Genomic DNA, 20499 nt, shown 5'->3' on the forward strand with positions numbered 1-20499 from the left:
TCCCCCTGTTCTCTCTTCTTTACTACATACTCCGTACAAGTCAAGGACTCCAGTGCAGAATACCCATCTAAGGTTAATGTACCCAATCATGAACACAATGACAGGCATAGAAACTGATCGAGCCAGTACTCATCATGAAACTCCTTGAACCCGTCGCCTGTACTGCAGCGCTGATGACAATCGTCGCTGCCGACTGGCAATTCAAGTCTCGAACAGACCTGGCACCACCTCGTCTGAACATCACCATCCCGGCTGCAAAGGATGTCGAGAAAGGCTACCTCTTCGTCGCACCTTTCCCGGGTCAGTGGTCCGAGCCTCAGTTTCACGGTCCCCGCCAGGAAGCTCCCTATATCTTCCGGGATGATGGGGAACTCGTATGGTCGGGCTATACCTACTTCTCCATCTGGGCGGCCAACTTCCAAAAGGCGAAGTGGAAGGGCCAGGATGTGTTGTTCAGCTTTGAAGGTGACCATAACCCGGCTTATGGTCATGGTCATGGCCACGCCACTATTCTGAATCAGCATTATGAGACCATTAGGGAACTGCGTGCTGGTAACCACAAGCTGATGGACAAGCATGAGTTCCATATCGTCGATGAGAAGACCGCGTTGCTTCAGGTTTATCAGCCTGTCCCAACAGATCTGTCACGCTGGGGTGGTAGTCCCGAACAACAGTGGATTGTCAATGCAATCTTCCAGGGTATGTTACCAGTCGAGCGTGTAGATCATCAGTACTAACTTTCCGCAGAATTGGACATTGAGACTGGAGAATTGCTCTTCGAGTGGTCTAGTCTTGAGCATGTCACCCCTGATGGTAAGTTGGTCACTTAGAATAAGTTACCCACAGTAAACTCAACTAATATTACATAGAGGCTGTTCTTCCTCTTAACCCTGGACAAGCGGGTGCAGGCTACAACTCCTCAGACGCATGGGACTACTTCCATATCAACTCCGTGGACAAGGATGCCGAAGGCAACTACTTGATCTCTGCTCGCGATGCCTGTGCCGTGCACAAGGTCAACGGTACCACCGGCGAGATCATCTGGCGACTGGGTGGTCTGCGATCCGACTTTGGACTCGGTCCTAACGTCAACTTTTGCTTCCAGCATCACGCACGGTTTGTGGAGCAGGGCGATAATGAAGAAATCATCTCCCTCTTCGACAACTCTGCCCACGGAACTGAAAACCACCGCGGCAAAGAAGTCCACACCCATCCTTTCTCGCAGGGTAAGGTCATCTCCGTCAATACTGCTACCTGGACCGCGGAGATTGTACAGGCCTTCCAGCCTCCCGATGGACTCCTGGCCAAATCCCAGGGAAGCACCCAGCTTCTTCCCAACGGCAACGCACTGGTGAACTGGGGCTCTGAGGGCGCCATGACTGAATTCCGTGCCGATGGTACACCCATCTTCCACGCTTACATGGACTCCGGACTCTTGGGCGAGGGCGTCCAAAACTATCGAGCGTTCCGATACAACTGGACTGGCCTCCCAACCGAAGAGCCGGCTATTATTGCTGAAAAAACTGCGTCAGGAACTGCAGTCTATGTCTCCTGGAACGGCGACACCGAGACTGCAGTCTGGCGGTTCTATGCAATCACCGACCGATATGGGTCGCGGTCATTTTTGGGCGAGGCGAAGCGTGATGGCTTCGAGACTTCATTCCTGTTCAGCGGCCACTCGTACCAGACCTGGGCGGCTGAAGCTGTCTCTGCTCGTGGTCGCGTCCTGACTACCACTCAAGTTGCTCATATTCAGGATGCTGTCCTTCCTCCCCATGACAGCACCCTCGATGTGAATACAGAGGATCGTGGTTCTTGGAGACAGTTAGTTTTGCAGGCTTAGTTGAGTATGATGTGGTAGGGTGGTTGTAGAGAATGGAGTTCGTGGTAGCGCACAAGTAGTTTGGGAGAAGGTAGAATACACATTCTTCATTTTCCAGAACCATGTCTTAAGCTGGACTACTTCTCGACTGACTTGTATAGCCGTCACATAAGAGGGGTACATCTCAAACTGTGTAATTCACTTGTGTCTGCCAACTTGACCGCTGATAAAACGAAGTATCGGCACTTTGTCTACTGTAACAAGCCATATGTAATAGTATGGAGAAGAACTAGGAAGCACGTATCTTGATCAGTACCTCAGTGGTATAAACGTTTGGGTATTAAAATGACGAAGTACCAGTACATAAACATTGAATACGAAAATTAAACTGCTCTCTTCAATTACGCAACCATAAAGTTAGTTATTGTTGACGCCATTACGTTAAATCTCTGTTAAGTTTAGGGCGTTACTAAAGGAACCCCATTCCGACCGTTCGGACCTAATCCAGTTTAGTGAACGTAGGTAGGGCCCGAATGATCAGAATGGGGGTCCTTTTAGTGATGCCCTAAGTTTACTGTGACTACTGTATTTGCTTCTTGTTATGCAAACATAAAGTTGTCTGAAATATTCACTAAAGAAATGACAATATATTTTCTAAAATAAACCAAAGCAAACGCCAAACTCCTTTCTATATGTATTCCCCCATAATGGATCATGCACTTAACAAATTAGTTCAAGTAGAAACGATTGGTCAAGTTGAGCAGCTGCAGATATGCCGTCTGGATTAACTTTGGGCAATAAGCGGTTCAATGTCAAATCGGAGTTCCACTGCAGACGAGAAGACAAGGTATGCAATAATGCGATAAAAACGCTTGGAATCCCGATATAATAAGGCAAGCCACCTCTCTGCCCAATCGAGCATCAAGAATCTCCTCATACTCCGGCATACCGTGCTCGGCTATCACATTTAGCTTGCCAATATCAGCTCCTGCACAACTGTGGTTCTCTGTATAGATAATTGTAGTGATCAATACATATTCGGAGGGTGTCGATGTCATGGTCAATTACGTACTGCGCGCTGGCGATCTCATTCTACATGGGGCCGTTTCCGTATCTCCAAATTGATCCAGTAATAATTATTCCACTAATATTGTCGTACATACTATAGCCACCGTCTGGGCCTGGCAACGGCGAAGACTTTTATATGGCGGTAGGACAGGTCCCTTGGGATATTCACATCTTGGTGGAAGCTACCTCGAAGCTCTTCCGGGGAGCCCACCCAGCATTTTGTTTGTAGTCCAAAGTGATCCTCTCTCAATGGGGCGGCACCTGAGGATGTCAATTATCTAGTCTAATGTTGCCGGCGGAGTGGGCAACCTGGAACATTAGGGTCGTCTAACTTAAAAACCACTCCTATCTAGGGCCTGCAATAAACATCCAATTGTTGTGATTTTTATCTCACGAGCCCCTTAAACCCAAAATGCCGTTCGTCGAATACTACTACGTCAAAAAATTCCTGGTAGTTCTGCTACGAAGCCTCGTGTCTCTAGTAGTCTCCATTGTCTAAAGCGGCCTCAAATAATACCCTGATGAAGTGCGCGCGATGTTGCAACAGGCGACGGTCGATCTCTGTGAGTTCATGTTTATCGCGCGTTGGTCCCAGTCCTATCCCCAGTTTTGGTCTATTTCCACGGCAGCGGATTTGTCCTTCCTCGTCATGGAACGAATGATGAATTTTGTCGCCAAATTTGTCGCGAAACTAAACACGCTGTTCTTGATTTCTCCTATCGCATGGCGCCAGAACACCCAGTCCCGGCCGCCCTGGACAATGTCGAGGACGCTGTCAATTCTGTCATGGCGCGCCCTGAGAAATTCGATCTCACGCGTTTATCAATCCCGGGTTTCAGTGCAGATGCGAATCTTGCCCTCGCAGCATCTGCCAACCTCCAACCTATTTCCCTCAGACAGGTTCCGATCCTTGATCTCTCATTCTACCTGATGATTGACCTGAATATCGATCCATGCGCCAAATCCACCCTAGCCTCGACGCAAAACTTGCAATGTCTGTATCTGTCACACGGTTTTTCTATGGATGCTATATGCCCGCTAGGATTGATAGATGCGATCCACGTACCTCCTGCAGTTTTGCGCAGCTAGTGAGGTTCCCACGCCGAATTCTCATGATCACGGCGGAATGGGATACGCTCGCGCTTGAGGCAGAAGAGCTCGCAGAACGGCTTCGACAACTTCCCCCGGCTGGCATGAGGTCAGTCAGCGTGCTGCCGGCTGTGCTCATGATTGGGATAAGAATCTGCAACTGACATCCCCGGCACACTTAATCGAAGCCAAGGAGCGGCCTTACCGGATGGCTGTGGAGATGTCGAATGGGAAAGAGATGGTCAGCCTTGAAAACATTAGAAGATGAGGTGGGGAGCCATATGTATTGTATAGAGATCTAATCAGTGTTTTATGAGGATCTGCAATGCTAGATCCACTTCGATCCATGATGCTCTCTAGCTTTCCCCGATTAAGCTATTTGGCCCCCGGTGGACCCTGAAACCCTAGCGAGAAATATGCCCCTTTCGATTCTAGAATGTATCCTTCGCGTCTCATATTCTTCAATCCAGTCACAGTTTGATCATGGGTTTGCGCACTGTCTTCAAGTTAGGGATACTAGGCCTCGCAGCCGCTGAATCCTCTGTCGTCTCTCTGTATCTGTGGGATGCCGATCCGCAGCCGTTGGCCGCGTCGGTCGTGGCAGCGGTATGTTTCTCAACCCCAATCGACACAGAAATGACACTCATATCACGACTTAGACCGCTTCAAAGACTACATATAGGATCAACTGTGCTTCGAGTGTTGAGTCCAAGGAGTGCGAGCTCGGCCCCGGCTTCATGTACACTGCAAGCCCCAGTACTGTGGAGTGGATGATTGGAGCACCATATAATATGTATGTTTCTTGTGAGATATCCCCAATTTTGACTGACATCTGACCTATGGCATAGTGGTCCTGATGTTTGCTCCATGAAGGGTACCCTGACTGCTGTCTGCACCGTAGCGGTGCCCACTGAAACAAGCGCTCGAACCTTGACATCCACCTTGCATAAGACTGCTGTTACTGTCACCGCTGGACCCTCCGTGACAATGGCACAAGCTTCGGCTACTGACGCTGGTGCTGAAGGTAGTACCACGTTTCATACTTCAGATGTGCTGTCCGATGCATCGACCGCACCTGTTAGCACTGGAGGTTTGCCTCAAATTACTGCGAGGGCCGGACTTGCCCTTGGCGCAGCTGTTGCTTTGGTAGCTGGGGGCTTGTAAGCAAAAGGGCTCTTTTCGATGACCCAGGGGGCATGTACTGTGGTGAAGTAATGTGAGTATTTAAGGTTCATGTATTGCATGTCTTCATAGACCATTTCGGGGACGTCTATATGCACGTCGACTCAATATATATAAGCCTGTACATAGACCAAAGAGAGGAACGTGCGCTTCATAAGATACAATTCACATAAAAATGACCATTCCGGATGTTGGTCCATCCGAATATCCTCCGAGACAAATTGGGACATTGCTGGGCTGTGGGGGTGCGAATACGATGCGAATACGCAACCAATGAACTTCGCCCGCGCTTAGGCTTCAAAACTTGTATTGCTTCGTCGAGCTCTTTTCCTTGAAATTGTTGTACAAATGTGAAGAACCAGAAACGCTGTTATTTGTGGATGTAGATGTCCACATGTGCAGTAGATGTGGTGAAGTTGGTATGTGAGAGATATCTGACCGTACCTTCCTTAAAGATCCCGTGACAGTCGGAGAGTACTTCATCTTGACGCTCTCGGATGCTTGCGATCCCGGATCCCGTCCTCTTTTCTAATTCGTCTCTCTCTTCGTCTGATGTCGGTTTCCATCTCAAGCTCTCTTCTCGACATCTTCAGATCTCACGGGAGACAAGATGCAAGATCGAATCGACTCGCACGATAGCGACGCCATGGAGACTGCCGAGTCCAAAGATCCAGACAAGGAGATCACCACACTCGCACAATCAATCTCTCACGTCTCGCGCCAGAACAGTCTCAATGTTGACAAATCCGAGGAGGGTGTCAATACCTTCCTTTATCCAACCGCGGACCCTGAGCTTGATCCCAACAGTGACACGTTCATATCGCGCAAATGGGTCAGGAACATGCTAAAGATGGTATCTCATGATTTGGACCGTTACCCACGTCGCACAGTAGGAGTCTCGTTTCGCAACCTCAATGTTTTCGGCCATGGCACTGCAGCAGACTACCAGATGAACTTTGCCAACACCTGGCTCAAGGCCGCCGACTGGCTCCGAGGCATCTTGGGGATGGAGAAAAAAGTACGCATTGATATTCTGCGGGAATTCGAAGGCATTGTGCATAGTGGAGAGATGCTGGTGGTTCTGGGTCGCCCGGGCAGGTATGTCAAAGCTCTTAACGGAAGACTTTATCGAAGCTCGTTACCTGAGCTTCTTCAAGGAAAAGGAAATTCCTGACATGAACTAAAGTGGATGCTCTACCTTCCTCAAAACTATCGCAGGAGAGACACATGGGCTTTATCTTGACAAGGACAAAAACACGAAAGTACAGTATGACGGCATCTCGTGGGACGACATGCACGGTCGTTTCCGAGGCGAAGTGATCTACCAAGCTGAAACGGAGATCCATTTCCCACAGCTGACCGTCGGTAACACACTGCTGTTTGCTGCTCAGGCTCGAGCCCCAAGCAACCGTTTTCCCGGGGTTACACGCGATCAGTACGCAATGCACATGCGCGACGTTGTGATGGCGATGCTTGGTCTAACACATACTATGAATACCCTAGTTGGTAATGAGTTTATTCGCGGGGTCTCTGGGGGCGAGAGAAAGCGGGTTAGTATTGCTGAGACTATTCTGTGTGGCTGTCCCTTGCAGTGCTGGGACAATAGCACTCGAGGATTGGATAGCTCCACGGCACTCGAGTTTGTCAAGAACATTCGCCTCTCCACAGACTACAGCGAGACCACTGCGATCGTCGCCATTTATCAAGCCAGTCAATCTATCTACGATCTTTTCGACAAAGCAATTGTTCTCTATGAAGGCCGTCAGATTTATTTCGGCAATGCTCACGATGCCCGGCGCTTCTTTATCGAGATGGGCTTTGACTGCCCGGACAGACAGACTACGGCAGACTTCCTCACTTCCCTGACTAGCCCATCCGAGCGTCTTGTGAGACCAGGTTTTGAATGCGCTGTACCTCGCACACCTGATGAGTTTGCAGCTCGCTGGAAGGCTAGTCCTGAACGGAAACAGCTGCTAGCTGAAATTGATATAAGCCAAAACAATCACCAGGCTGAAGGAGGGAAGTTCAAAGAGTTTAGTGTATCTCGTGCTGCAGAGAAGCCGAAAGGTACCCGTGCAGCTTCGCCGTACACCTTGTCATATCCCATGCAGATTCGCCTTTGTCTTTGGCGGGGATTCCTACGCCTGCGGGGAGATCTCAGCATGACACTTGCCACTGTGATCGGCAATATTGCTATGAGTCTGATCATCGCTAGTCTCTTCTACAATTTAGAGGCCGACACAGACAGCTTCTTTCGACGTGGCTCTCTGCTCTTCTTTGCAATTCTCATGAATGCATTCTCTAGCGCTCTTGAAATTCTGATTATGTGGCATCAACGGCCCATCGTGGAAAAGCATGACAAGTATGCTTTGTATCACCCATCAGCAGAAGCTATCAGTTCTTACATAGTGGAATTGCCCTCAAAGGTCCTGCTTGCAATTGTATTCAATTTGATCATCTACTTCATACCTCACCTTCGTCGAACACCAGGTCATTTTTTTATCTTCTTCCTGTTTTCTTTTACCACGACCCTGGTCATGTCGAATCTCTTCCGGTTCATCGGGGCAATCTCGAGATCTATGGCGCAAGCAATGCTTCCTTCATCGCTCTTTATGATGATGTTGATCATTTACACCGGGTTTACCATCCCAGTCAGAGATATGCATCCTTGGTTCAGATGGTTGAACTACTTGAACCCCATTGCCTATGCTTTCGAAGCGCTGATGATCAACGAGTTCAGCGATCGGCATTTTTCTTGCTCTCAGTATGTACCTGGTATTTTACCTCAGTACAATGATGCACCGATGAGCTCCAAAATCTGTTCACAAAAGGGTGCAGTGGCAGGGCAGGATTACATTGATGGAGACGCCTACATCAACACCACTTTTCGATACTTCAAGTCACATCTGTGGCGGAATTATGGCATCCTCTGTGCATTTTTTGTGTCTTTCTTGGTGATGTACATCATTGCCAGCGAGCTTATTCGCGCCAAACCATCCAAGGGTGAGGTCCTGGTGTTTCCACGCGGTAAAATCCCTGCCTTTGTTAGAAACCGAAAGAATGACCCGGAACGAGTCATTGCGCCAGAGAAAAGTGCTGTTACGGTTGCTGAAAATGAAGATCAAACTGCAGCCATCATTCGTCAGACCTCCATTTTCCACTGGGAAAATGTCTGCTATGACATCAAAATCAAAGGGACACCACGTCGCATCTTGGACTGTGTGGATGGCTGGGTAAAGCCAGGCACTTTAACAGCTCTTATGGGCGTCACTGGAGCGGGCAAGACGTCTTTGCTTGATGTGTTGGCAGACCGTGTTACTATGGGAGTGATAACTGGAGATATGCTTGTTGACGGCCGTCCTCGAGATGATTCGTTCCAGCGGAAGACAGGCTATGTCCAACAGCAAGACCTTCATCTGGAGACCAGTACAGTCCGTGAAGCTTTGACTTTTAGCGCTATTCTTCGCCAGCCCGCTAGCACCCCTCGCAGTGAAAAGATTGCCTATGTTGAAGAGGTCATTCACATGCTCGGCATGGGGGAATATGCAGAGGCCATTGTCGGAGTTCTCGGCGAGGGATTGAACGTTGAACAACGCAAGCGATTGACTATTGGCGTGGAGCTTGCAGCTAAGCCAGCACTCCTGCTCTTTTTTGACGAGCCAACCTCGGGTTTGGATAGTCAAACCGCATGGTCAATTTGTACCTTGATGCGAAACCTCGCCAATCATGGTCAAGCTGTTTTGTGTACCATCCATCAACCTTCGGCTATGCTCATGCAGCAATTTGACCGGCTGCTATTCCTGGCAAAGGGAGGACGCACTGTTTATTTCGGAGAACTCGGATTGCACATGAGGACATTGATTGAATATTTCGAAAGCAAGGGTTCAATCAAATGTCCCCCGAACGCAAACCCGGCCGAGTGGATGCTAGAAGTGATTGGGGCTGCCCCAGGCTCCCACGCGGATAGAGACTGGGCCGATGAATGGAACAGCAGCAGTGAGTGTGAGCAGGTCCGTCGGGACCTAGCTGCAATGAAAGCAGAACTGTTGGAAAAGCCTGAGCCCCCACGAGTCGCGGGATACGGACAGTTTGCGATGCCAATCTGGTATCAGTTTGTGATTTGCATTCAAAGAATGTTTCAGCAGTACTGGCGGTCTCCAGGATACCTTTACTCCAAAGCTGCGACAGCTATCATCCCTGTAAGTCTTCAGGGCCCCTGAGAAGTATTAGACTGACTTCACTCTATAGCCGCTTTTCATCGGATTTACCTTCTGGCATATGCCGACCAGTCTCCAGGGCTTGCAAAATCAGATGTTCGCCATCTTCATGCTCTTGATCATCTTCCCGAATCTGGTACAGCAAATGATGCCCAGCTTTGCTACCCAGCGCGCGTTGTATGAAGTACGAGAGCGGCCATCCAAGTCATACTCGTGGCAGGCATTCATGTTGGCCAGTATCTTCGTGGAACTGCCATGGAATATCCTGATGTCAGTGCCGGCATTCTTCAGTTGGTATTATCCGATCGGACTGTATCACAACGCGGAACCGACCAATGCAGTGACTGAGCGAAGCGGCGTGATGTTTCTCCTCATTCTAATTTTCCTCATGTTTACATCGACGTTCAGTTCCATGATCATTGCTGGCATTGAGCAGCCCGAGACTGGTGGTAACGTTGCCCAGCTTTTGTTCTCGCTGTGCTTGATCTTCAACGGGTAAGCGATCTGCAGATTCGGTGTCGCTAACAATCACTGACTGAAAATCCAGTGTGCTTGCGAGCCCGTCCGATATGCCCCGCTTCTGGATTTTCATGTATCGCATCTCCCCATTCACGTATCTAGTGTCCACTGTACTCTCCACGGGGTTGACGGGTACATCTGTGGAATGTTCGAACATTGAGCTGCTCACCGTTTCACCTCCCGCAGGTCAAAACTGCTCCAGCTATCTGGACCCATACATCAATGCTCTCCATGGTCGTCTAATGAATCCTGAAGCGTCAACAAATTGCAAGATCTGCTCCATCTCAAGCACGGACCAGTTCCTTGAGAGTCTGAGTATGTCGTACTCGGACCATTGGCGTAATATCGGGGTGCTGTTTGCTTATGTGGGGTTCAATATCGTGGCCGCAGTGTTCCTTTACTGGCTCTGCCGTGTGCCTAAGCACTGGTCGCGTAAGGTCAAGCAGGCCTGAAACCCCTGTCTGTTTACAGTTATGCATTATCTTAACCGGTTAGAGCATAGCGAAATTAATTTCCACTCTTAACAAGGTATACGGCAGTCCTTTGGCTTTAACATATATTAAGCACAATACCCTAATGCTTCGGCATAGCAAGCATTTACACTAGGGAACTAGGTGGTGCAGGCTCTGTATTGTCTCGCCTAGCGTAACTCCCCTGTATTGTAGATGATATGGCGCGTTCGAACAATTGAGGCGGGAACAGCAATCGGCCATCGACAACTTACTAAGATAAGTCCTTCCAATTTCATGACAATATTTTCTGATTTATGACAAAATTATTCCCAGGAACTTGACAGGACCTTGGTGGAAGGTCTTGTTGCTTGTTGTCTCGCTGGATGGAACAATACGCGATAACAACCGTGCCGGAGAGTACTTTAATGGATGCAATCATGAGAAAATGACAACTGTATTTGGACTCTAGGTCTAAATTTCCAGATGTTCAGAATAATCAAGACGGACTACCACGTAGAATCTCATTTCAAACTTGCTCAAAGAAGTCGATTGGTAACTTTAATGAACCCCTCTAGGCTCTTAAGAGCTTGGCCACTCCCAATCGCCCAGCGTGCCTGGCCCAAACCTTCCTTCCAGCGTCCACCACCCGGCCCACGCTCGGTGATGACCTTTTCACCGGAGCCGATATTGCTGGTCTCAGCCTCGCACACGCCAAAGGTGACCGGGAGAGCAGCCACATTCATGAGAACAAATTACGAAATTGGGTCGTCCCGCGGGAGCTCATTCCGTAGAATGCTCATCAGCTTCATAGCGTTATCCTTGGGCATCTTACCTCCGTAGACATCAGTGAGAGGGTGAGTAGATAACCCAAAGTCTGAGGGGCGGAGCTGAAAGGTGTCAATCTTGACTAGTGTCTGCGGGCTCTCTTTCTCTTCACTCGAGTAGGTATCGTCGTGGCAGGATGATTCCTTATACTCGGAGATCCTCCAGCAGCTAGTAGGTCCTGCACAGCTAATCTCATCTATGTCCTCCTCACCGCAGACTACTAGTGCCTCCCTAGCTCCGGATTGTTTAAGAGCTTCCGCGAAGCCCGGGCCTAGGCTTTGGTAGGCCACGCCAACCACTCGAGCTTCAATAGCCCATTCGATAGGATTAAGCAGAGGACCCATAAGGTTGAAGATAGTTCAGATTCCAAGAGCCTTGCGCACGGAATTGGCGCACACTATACCCGGGTGGAAGTGGGTGCGTATAGGAATGCATAACTTGTCTCCATGTATACCTTAGCGAGGTTGCTTCCGTCAACAGCGTCAGTAATCGCTGAATTGCTTTGAGAACATCTGCGAATCTAGATAAAGAAGATTGACCACGATTGCCATGCTTAGTAGTCATCAAAATTGGCGATGCAACAATTGAGGCGGTCTCGAGACGTTGAAAGTCGAGTGGGAGTCACCCCCTGTTCCGACAATGTCACACTGAATTCAATAGACTAGATCTAGGAAGCGGAAACTGCTTATCATTCCCATAATACTGACCAGTCCTCCTTTATAGTTGCCTTCAGGCCGCCCACCCGCTTTGACAACTTTCTATAGCGATGCTCTGTCGATCTGACAAGCAGTTTCACGCATATGGTGAGAGCATTTGGCAATCACGTCTGCTTGCCTATACTTTCCGGTGGAATGAAGCAAGGTCAAAAAGGCGGCTCTTTGGATATCTGATATTCGATCACCGATTATTAACGCAAATGCAGAAGCAATGTCCGCTGCACTGATGTGGGCAGTGGGGAATAGGCCAGCCGGTTGAGAAGAGGTGAGATGGAGATAGTTTCCTGCTTCTGGAGATTAGGGGAAGACATGTCGGTGAGATTGAGAACTTCGAGGCTCTCCGCCCAAATCGGAATGGTCTAATGCGAGTAATAGCAATGAGAATGCGTGAGACAAGGCCCCTTGCCCCGATGAGTGCCTACCAGTAGAATCCGGCACCGCCTTTAATGTCACTATACCTCATTGGACGCTAGGAAACAAATTGTAAAACAAATAGAATAGAATAGAAAACATTACCCGAACAAATCCTCGCGGTGCCTTCTCGATCCACTCGGTTGGTGCGTGCTTACTTGCTGCCAATAGTGTCATTCCGATCAAGGAGGGACGGCCCGCACCATCTCGGACGAGTTAAGCTCCACTTCTCTAGATGTCAACTTTTTGGGGTCCATATTCGAATACAGTACCTTGTCTCGTATAACGGCTGCTTCCCTAGTAAATCCTAATTTTGCTTTCGTAAGAATAGATATGCTTAAAGCCTTTCCGTCCGGTCCGTTCTCCCACTAGGTAATATAAAAGGGGGCGATCCGGTAAACGACAGAAAGCGATCACCCAGGGCCCTTAGATACATGTTTTAACCCGCGATGATTTTCTAAGGGCGAGTGGTTTTGATTTTAAGCTCAACTGCATCTATAGACTTGGTAACTCCTGCTATAGCCAATGGCTTATTAGCCATAAAATTGCGGAAAGCTTAACGGGCAAGGTTGATATAGCTGACTAAGATGTAAATTCCAATAGAAGCTATTAAGCAGATACCGTTAAAAAAAATATCTTTGTTTCAGATGAATCTAAGTCATGATGATGGCAACAAGGCCGAAACGGGAATAGGCCTTGATAGATTTCTTATACGCTCACTAATGGATCCACGGCACAGCAACTAGTATTAAAAGTCCAAGGGCAACGGCTGCCTAATTATAGATTCTAGGCCGAGTTCCCTCGACTTTAAGACACTGAAACTGGCCACGAATCCATAGCAACTGATGACATCCACGATGGCCATATATAAATCCAAAGCCCGGGCTTCTTAAAGTCAAAGTCCTCCCGTCCAGCAGTCATATCCCTTTGCTCAACTCCCCTAAGACTCTATGTGCCCTTCCTGATGCCCTGTCCGGAGCATGGCGCTTTAGCCTTCAGTGTGTCACTGCGTTCGCAATTAGGATAGAATTCCCTAACACGGGATTCATTATCGCGATAATTAGCGTCGGGCGGGTATTATAGCCACTAGCTATTTTATAGGTCACATCGGTCCTAACGGTGTTACAAGTTATAATGTGGTGAGCTGTGGGAGGTGCTACCATACTTAGAGTTGCGAGATGTCAGAGCCGGAAGATGTCAAGGGAGGAAAGGAAGACTAGCTTTCATAAAAAAGGGTTCAAGACGACTCAAAGTTAAGGGGAACGGCCTGCCTATAAGAACAAAGAACCACTTGTGATCTATTATCAAGTTCAAATTGAAAAATAAATGTACATTAAGCCACTTTATACAGAGAATCAAGAGATGATATTCCTCACCCCCCAAACATATCAAAAAACAGGGTCAGTGAGCAGCAAGTCCGTGACTTTCAACCAGATTCCAGTAGGATTTGGCGATGGATGTCCGAGCCGCTTTCCCAATCTTAATCCATAGCAAACAACCACTCCAGAAAACCATTCCCAGCACTGCTATAAGAATAAAGGTATTCTGCAGCCCCATGCTGGTAATCATGGGATTGACCGCGTATGCAAAAGCGAAACCTAGCAACGTATTGTTAGCTCACTAAAAAGACTTGTTTGATCTGAGAAGGCATTGCGACCCACCAATTGTGTTACGGATCAGAATGACAGTCACAATCGACTCTCCAGCCAGCTCCTTTTGACTATCAATGATATAGGTAATGGCTAAGCCGGAACCCATCGGCAGAGTGATGCAAATGAAAGCTATTCCAATGACAACTCCAATCCATGGAATGTGGTGGCTTGCCCCAACGCCATAAAGAAGACAACCCAGAGGATGAGCGAGGAGGGGTATCAAAAACATCCAGAGACGGTCTTCGGGTTCCTTGATACCCTGTCTTCTTCTAGCCAACCTGATTGCAAGGATATCACTCAGCCAGCCGCTGAAATAGCATCCAACTGAGACTCCTATCACACTTGAGAAGTAGGTAAGACCAATCTCCTCTGTGGTAAAGTTGTAGGGGGCACCGCCCAGAACTTCCGCCAAGGAGCCTCCCAAAACATTGTACCAGGCGAGAATACTTCCCACTAGAAGGCCGGAAAAGATAGTTGTGGGGAAGCATAAAAGTCGGAAGGAAAGCATGATTGACCGAAAGAAGTTGAATGGCTGAGAAGGATGTCTTAATCCCCACACTTTCAGCTTCTGTGCGTATGTTTTAATCTGGTGACTCTCTTCAGCGACGACAGCAGTAATATCTGGACTATCTTGCTCTTTTGATTCGGATTCCATTTTGCCGTCGGCGTATCGCGAAGACTCCAGGATGCTACTGTCTTTGGGAGTAGAAAATATCGGTTCCTGAATATTCACTTGGCGGAAGAACATCGTTTCTTCAAAGCAGAAGAACGTTGCAACTGTGAAGCAGAGACAGATAATGGCTAGGATATATTGGATCCATCTCCAGCCAAACCTCTCTGCAACAAAACCACCGGCGATAGGTGACAGGAAAGCACCGCACCACAGAGTCCAGTTGTAAACACCCATGTGGAAACCTCGATCATGCGCAAAGTGGATATCCGCAATACAGAGCTCGATCAAGGCTTCTTGAGGTGAAACAAAAATGCCAAGAAGAATTCGATTGGCGTACCATTCACCCACCGAAGTTACATACGCAGACCAGATCTGCAACAGCGATGACCCCAGCATGCCAACCAACAGGACCGGCCGACGACCATAGTCCTGCGCAAGGTTTTGGGTCAACAAAGTGCCCCAGCCCATGAAGAGATACATGAGGCCATTTCCTGTGCTGAGATCTGCCACGGAAATACCTGTGTCCTGCGAGATCAGGAGATAGGAGGATGACAGACCGCTAATGAGGGCAGCGGCGAAGAAACACCAGGCCATTTGGCAGGTGCTGTTGAGAAATTTGCGATAGCGGGACCAATTGAGAGGGTCATCAGGATGAGAGCTTGGGAGAGGAATCAGAACGATATCTTGTTGCTCTTTATTATGTCTCAGGCGCAGGGTGTGGTCTACATCCACCTGCTGGACCGTTCCGGGGATGGGAAGAGGATCGTGCATATTTGCTGATAGGCGGAGATGATACAGCTTTCCGAGATACTCAGTATATCTTGCCGCGGTAGTTCGTTTCGATGGTACCACCAGTCCAACTTTATAGACCCTCAGGCAAAATGGTGATTTGAGCCCTATATTAGAGGTATTAGTGATTTTGCAGACCGGAAATATATAACCTCTGTGCATACCACAAGATATTGCCAAAATCCTCTAGCCTGAAGTCTTTTTGGTTAGGATACCGAACTCATAAGCTTGAGTCTCAATAGAAAAACAAAGAAATCGACTCTTTTAATACGTGTGTCTTATCAGACTTCTCCAACTCCGTTATAAATATAGCGTCCAATTAATCACAGAGGCTCCTGAAAATGGCTTATCATACAAGGCCGGAGAAAGGATAAAACCATCCAACCGATGGCGGCTTTTGGGGTTGAAATCGAACAGGGTCTTGACCATATTGCTGCTAGCGAAAGCTGCCAAGTGATACCCCGCGACGCGTGGCCGATCTCATCCCCTTTCCTAACGTTATCACCCAGAATATGGGTCTCGTTGGTCGAACCTCGAGTTGGCTACTGGGTTGGAGTCACTTTGATAGCCAGAGTTTAAATGATAAGATGCGGAGATAGAGCTGTCCAGTCGGATTTCCCCTTTATTCGGTTCGACTCCAAATCATCTTTTCCGGTATCCGACCTTGTGGCCAAGCAACATTGTGAGCTATTTGGGGTCATTTTCAGTTGGGGTATTCGGGGTCGTAAACAGCCTGGAATAGTACTATGAAGCTCCGATGATTTAGACCAGTTGGCTTGTCGTCACTGAAAAAAGGAGCTAGCAACAGAATGATGACGTCCACAGAGACTGGTCTCAGCAGAAGAAAATCCCTATCTAATTATCACAAATTCTTTCAATCCTGCAAGGACCAAATAAGGTTCATTTCTCTATTTATCTACTTGTTAGGAAAGTAAGCCTTGTTAAATGTATCGACAGCAGCTCGTGTCTCCTTCACCAACTCCAGGCACCCAGGAACGTCGGAATGGCAACATATGGAGATGGGATGGTCCTTGACAGGCAGTTCACAGGTAGATCCATCGATTGCAGTAGCAGTGCATGTTTCAACCTGCTGTGTCACGCGTCTTCGGACTTCGGCAAGATCCCAAGCCCTACAACAGTGAAAAGAGACAACATTAGACCCAGGAATAAGAACAAGAAGACGAAGGAAATGACTCACTTCTTTTTGCGCTCGATGAGGAGAGAAGCATCAGCATTGTACTTGACATCCGCATAAAGCTCCGCGACGAACTCGAGTCCTAAATCTTTGGCGGCCTGTTCCATACAAGTACCTGGAAGCCCAAACACCTTGACATCCTTGGGGATGCCCTTGAAGACGGCCATCGCAGTCTCATAGTCTCTGCAGCACATACCATAAAGCATCCCGTGGGGCTTGACGTGGTGAAGGGGAACTTCCTCCCGGTCTAAGAAACCCTTGAGTGCTCCAATTTGATAAACAGTGATTGCAGTAAGTTCCTCTATGGAAAGTTTCATTTCACGACGGCCAAAGCCCTGGAGATCTGGTAGGCCGGGGTGTGCTCCAATTTTCACGCCGTGTTGCTTGCAGCTGCGAACGGTTTCCATCATGATGAGGGGGTCCCTAATGAAAAATGTGTGAGCAAAACGCCATCATGGTTTTGATGTAAATTCGTGTAACAGTTTTAGCGGCCGATTGGCCGTCGCGGTTCTGAGAGTCGGACAGAGTGAAGAGAGGAAGACGTACGAAGCATGAAAACCACACGCAATATTGGCATGATCAATAAATGGAAGCAAGTCTTCATCTGAAGTTATTGTCCAATTACCAAAACCCTCTCCCAGATCAACGTTGATCAGGGCTTTGTGCTTGATAGGTCCCATAATGGCGTTTGGAAATGGTCAAAGGTTCACTCGGGAAGTCCTTCAATTTGGTAATCGGCTTTGGGTCAAATCGTCTAGAAGTAAAAAGATAGTGAATGTCTCAGAAACAATGTAAATCAAGTCGGTCAAAGTTAAAAGGTCATGCTATTGCAGGTTATCTTATTTATTTGCTTGGCTCGTGGAGTCCACCTTTTGGAGTCGGCTCGGAATCAACTCGCTTTCCTGCATTATCCGGTGCCGACTCAATTAACGCAGCATTTATTTGCCTTCAGTTTACGACCTACAAAGATCTGCGTTGTGAGAGCAATGGACGTCACACGAGGTTCCCGAGCAATCAAACACACTTTTTCTTCTGACCTTTTAAGATACTAGAAAAGGGTCTGCAAAACGACCCGACCCGATCAAAGTCAAGGTGGCTCCTTCTTGTCTTACGGTGAAAAAAGAAGTATTTACATGAAACCAGGACGAGTTTCAAGGGGACAAATTTGGTGTGGTTTGTTATATACAAGCAGCCGTACATTTTCACTAGCTATGCCAAATTAATGCTCAATGGGTTGGTCCAGCGCTTCCAAAAAGACCATCAGCAGCATCGTTGGAGAAGGGGGATCATTTCCACCCACGAGCCCCAGAGTTGGAAACCAAGGCATGTAATTGAGGTTTACCTGAGAAAATTGGTCGTCCCACCACATCGACCAGGCATCAAATTGTGAGTCATGTTTAGCATCAGAACTGGACCGGTTGAGATCCAAGAGATCGTTGTCTTCAAGATCAGCTCTAGGCTGTATATCTTGAGGGGCATAATGTATTGCCGAGCGATATGTTTCATGAGAGATCTGAGAGGCTTCTGCGTGATCTTTTGACAGGGTCGCTGACGATGGGAGTCTCACGTTACACGTTTTCGGCGTGCTTGGCTGGGTTAGGCGCGACTGCAGTCGACAAGCGAGGTTCTCAAGAAGATCGCCCCAGCGCGTACTCAAATGTGTATCATCGACTGCAGACTCACGAAGGCCAACAGCGACTCGCCGAACTAGATCAAGGGACATGGGTATGTCGATGTCGCTGATTCCGGCCGCGCAGCACTAATTCCACAATTTAGCACAATACATCAAAAATAAAAGGACGGACAATTGAGAGAGACGAAGCCACTTACTTTGAGAAGAATCAAAGTTGCACCGAGAAGCCTTGAGTATGATCGAACGGGAATATAGGTTAAGCTCCCATAGGGAAGTAGATCGTCAAGCACCGTTCTTAGTACAGTCCGAGCGGCCCTAACAGTTTCTCTGAGATACTTCTCCTCTTCTGAACTGCTCTCTAGTTTGCTACTTGTATTGTCACGGCAATTTCGGTTAATTGCTGCTTGCAAGGCAAGACTGAAGACGCAGAGTTGGGCATACTCATACTCAATGGTCAAGATACATCGCGTCTGCTTCGCCACTAGACTCAAATGAGCATTGATTCACACGGTTCCATGATTGATACTTACACTTAGCATGATCGAACTCAATAAGCGATTGGTTCAGAAGTGGCTCAAGGCCGCGAACAATCTGAAGGTACTTTCCATTGCGAATAATTTCCCCTGTATATCTCGGCGACACAAAGAGAAGATCGTTTGCATTCTTCATAATAGTTGCGACGCGCATCCAGCATTCCGTTGCATCATCATTCTTAATGCCGGGGCTTTGTTTGGGAGTCCATTGTGTTGGATTTCTTCGTCCTACAGTAATTCAAATTTGTTATCAGCCTGAAACTTTCAAAAAGGTCGCAATGGGCCTGTCTGCGGAGGGTGTGTATACCTGGTCGACCCGGTTGCTGTGTCGCGTAAACCCATATCAAGCACCGTATACGGTGAAATCTCCCTTGGTCACGAGCGAGCTTCAGATGATCGTGGCCAATTTCATCTCCTTGCCAGAAGGATTTATCGTCGCAGAAAATCTCCATCTCGGTTGCCAGCATCAAAACAGTGGAGAGCATGGAGTGGCATAGGCGATCTGATCGAGCGAGCCAGTCATGTCCGGACCCGGGCCCGTAATACCCAGTGGCACAATCATTCTTGCGCAGTCTCTTTGGCTCGGGAATCACTATCGACGACGTATCCTCATCCGGGGGCGGAAAGTGGAGGGCCCGAGGATGCCAATCCAGCAACAACAATAACGCTTCGCACGTTCCTAACGTGCGGAACCCATGCGACCAAGTGTCCGTATATGCCGGCCGCGGCCCTCTTAGCGAAGGAAATTCCCCTACAAACAGGTCTTCCGACCAAAACAATCGTGAAAGCATCCCCTGTAGATATCTCCAAATTCGATCATGAACGATATAGGAGCGCGCGACCGCAGCTGGTCCTGACCACTTTCGGTAACGCGACCCAATCATCAATATGGTGATGGTTAACACGGGCTCCTCGTCGATCAGCATCGCGTGCTGGGAGTGGCATCGATAGTATTCCGGCACAACAGGCGAGAAGGCAGACTGGAAGTTGTAAAAATGATCAACCATATCAAGCGCTTCCTCAGCTGTGAAAAGCCCACCACGGACAAAACGTAGGTTTGACCAGGCGCGGAGGGCCTCATCGGTGCCTTCGTTACTGTTGGCGCTGGTATCGGTATGAATGCCAAGAGATGAGTCGGTAGGATGCGGTCTGACACTTTGGGGATGGCTGGTCAAGGGCAAGCCATCAGCCGTCCTCTTTTGAGCCTCACTGTGCTCACAAGCTTTTGATAGCAATGTCAACGCATCATGGTAGGTTCGGGGGTGACCCTCAAGCAAAGCAGTTGCAGCTCCTCCATTTTCCGGAAACTTCAGGCTCTCCTCTTCTTGTAATCCAGGAGCCAGATTGCTGTTATACAAACGTGCCGCATCAGGAAAAGAAGTCGCAGGTTGAGATCTGATGGGCTCTGGCACAAGCGGTGATTGTGCTTTTCGCTTCGTGGAGGCAGTCTTTCTTATCCTCGATGCGGCAAAGAAACATTCTTTGCTCTCTCTGCGGCATCGCGCACAGGGTGGTTTATTGGGGCAATCGGCCGATCCCAACTCGCAGCGCACCTTTTTCTCCCTGCAAGGCTCACAAGCCTGGGTCTCGTCGTCAGAGGATCGACAGAATACAAAATGCGGGGGGCTTGAGTCAAGGCCCACATACCTGGTACACTCGTCTGTGTTCTTTCGCATGAGACGACATGAAAGGCAAAAAGATAAGGCAAAAGGATATGCCAAAG

At 48.4% G+C, this 20499-nt stretch overlaps 9 protein-coding genes across 9 annotated transcripts; 3 read left to right on the forward strand and 6 right to left on the reverse strand.

Annotated features, from left to right (window-relative positions):
- Positions 1-134: 134 nt before the first annotated feature.
- Positions 135-1843, forward strand: N7446_005329 (arylsulfotransferase family protein; the record flags this gene model as incomplete). The annotated part of the gene is made up of 3 exons (XM_058514077.1): positions 135-699; positions 748-813; positions 870-1843. 3 exons carry the CDS (start codon positions 135-137, stop codon positions 1841-1843), a joined length of 1605 nt encoding a protein of 534 aa, XP_058375406.1.
- Positions 1844-3613: 1770 nt separating this feature from the next.
- N7446_005330 (uncharacterized protein) lies at positions 3614-5143 on the forward strand (the record flags this gene model as incomplete). The annotated part of the gene is made up of 5 exons (XM_058514078.1): positions 3614-3888; positions 3942-4088; positions 4450-4585; positions 4639-4772; positions 4828-5143. 5 exons carry the CDS (start codon positions 3614-3616, stop codon positions 5141-5143), a joined length of 1008 nt encoding a protein of 335 aa, XP_058375407.1.
- Positions 5144-5771: 628 nt separating this feature from the next.
- N7446_005331 (pleiotropic drug resistance family ABC transporter) lies at positions 5772-10388 on the forward strand (the record flags this gene model as incomplete). The annotated part of the gene is made up of 4 exons (XM_058514079.1): positions 5772-6259; positions 6348-9360; positions 9410-9873; positions 9926-10388. 4 exons carry the CDS (start codon positions 5772-5774, stop codon positions 10347-10349), a joined length of 4389 nt encoding a protein of 1462 aa, XP_058375408.1. The 3' UTR covers positions 10350-10388.
- Positions 10389-10885: 497 nt separating this feature from the next.
- On the reverse strand, positions 10886-11092 carry N7446_005332 (uncharacterized protein; the record flags this gene model as incomplete). The annotated part of the gene is made up of 1 exon (XM_058514080.1): positions 10886-11092. The coding sequence occupies one exon, from the start codon at positions 11090-11092 to the stop codon at positions 10886-10888; it is 207 nt and encodes a 68-aa protein (XP_058375409.1).
- Positions 11093-11101: 9 nt separating this feature from the next.
- Positions 11102-11518, reverse strand: N7446_005333 (uncharacterized protein; the record flags this gene model as incomplete). Its single annotated transcript, XM_058514081.1, has 1 exon — positions 11102-11518. One exon carries the CDS (start codon positions 11516-11518, stop codon positions 11102-11104), a length of 417 nt encoding a protein of 138 aa, XP_058375410.1.
- Positions 11519-11727: 209 nt separating this feature from the next.
- Positions 11728-12178, reverse strand: N7446_005334 (uncharacterized protein; the record flags this gene model as incomplete). The annotated part of the gene is made up of 3 exons (XM_058514082.1): positions 11728-11835; positions 11882-11928; positions 11959-12178. Coding segments are annotated over 3 exons (375 nt in total), but the record flags the coding sequence as incomplete, so codon positions are not given.
- Positions 12179-13657: 1479 nt separating this feature from the next.
- N7446_005335 (uncharacterized protein) lies at positions 13658-15520 on the reverse strand (the record flags this gene model as incomplete). Its single annotated transcript, XM_058514083.1, has 2 exons — positions 13658-13899; positions 13963-15520. Coding segments are annotated over 2 exons (1755 nt in total), but the record flags the coding sequence as incomplete, so codon positions are not given.
- A 777-nt stretch (positions 15521-16297) lies between these two features.
- N7446_005336 (uncharacterized protein) lies at positions 16298-17406 on the reverse strand. Its single transcript, XM_058514084.1, has 3 exons — positions 17157-17406; positions 16614-17033; positions 16298-16545 (listed from the first exon to the last, which is right to left on the reverse strand). The coding sequence occupies exons 1-3, from the start codon at positions 17288-17290 to the stop codon at positions 16332-16334; spliced, it is 768 nt and encodes a 255-aa protein (XP_058375413.1). The 5' UTR covers positions 17291-17406; the 3' UTR covers positions 16298-16331.
- A 423-nt stretch (positions 17407-17829) lies between these two features.
- Positions 17830-20462, reverse strand: N7446_005337 (Zn(II)2Cys6 transcription factor domain-containing protein; the record flags this gene model as incomplete). Its single annotated transcript, XM_058514085.1, has 5 exons — positions 17830-18369; positions 18441-18724; positions 18774-19004; positions 19084-20356; positions 20424-20462. The coding sequence occupies 5 exons, from the start codon at positions 20460-20462 to the stop codon at positions 17830-17832; spliced, it is 2367 nt and encodes a 788-aa protein (XP_058375414.1).
- Between the last annotated feature and the right edge of the window lie 37 nt (positions 20463-20499).

The sequence above is a fragment of the Penicillium canescens genome (genome assembly GCF_028828765.1).
Source record: "Penicillium canescens strain IBT 15451 chromosome Unknown utg000003l_segment0_segment0, whole genome shotgun sequence".
Taxonomy (NCBI): domain Eukaryota; kingdom Fungi; phylum Ascomycota; class Eurotiomycetes; order Eurotiales; family Aspergillaceae; genus Penicillium; species Penicillium canescens.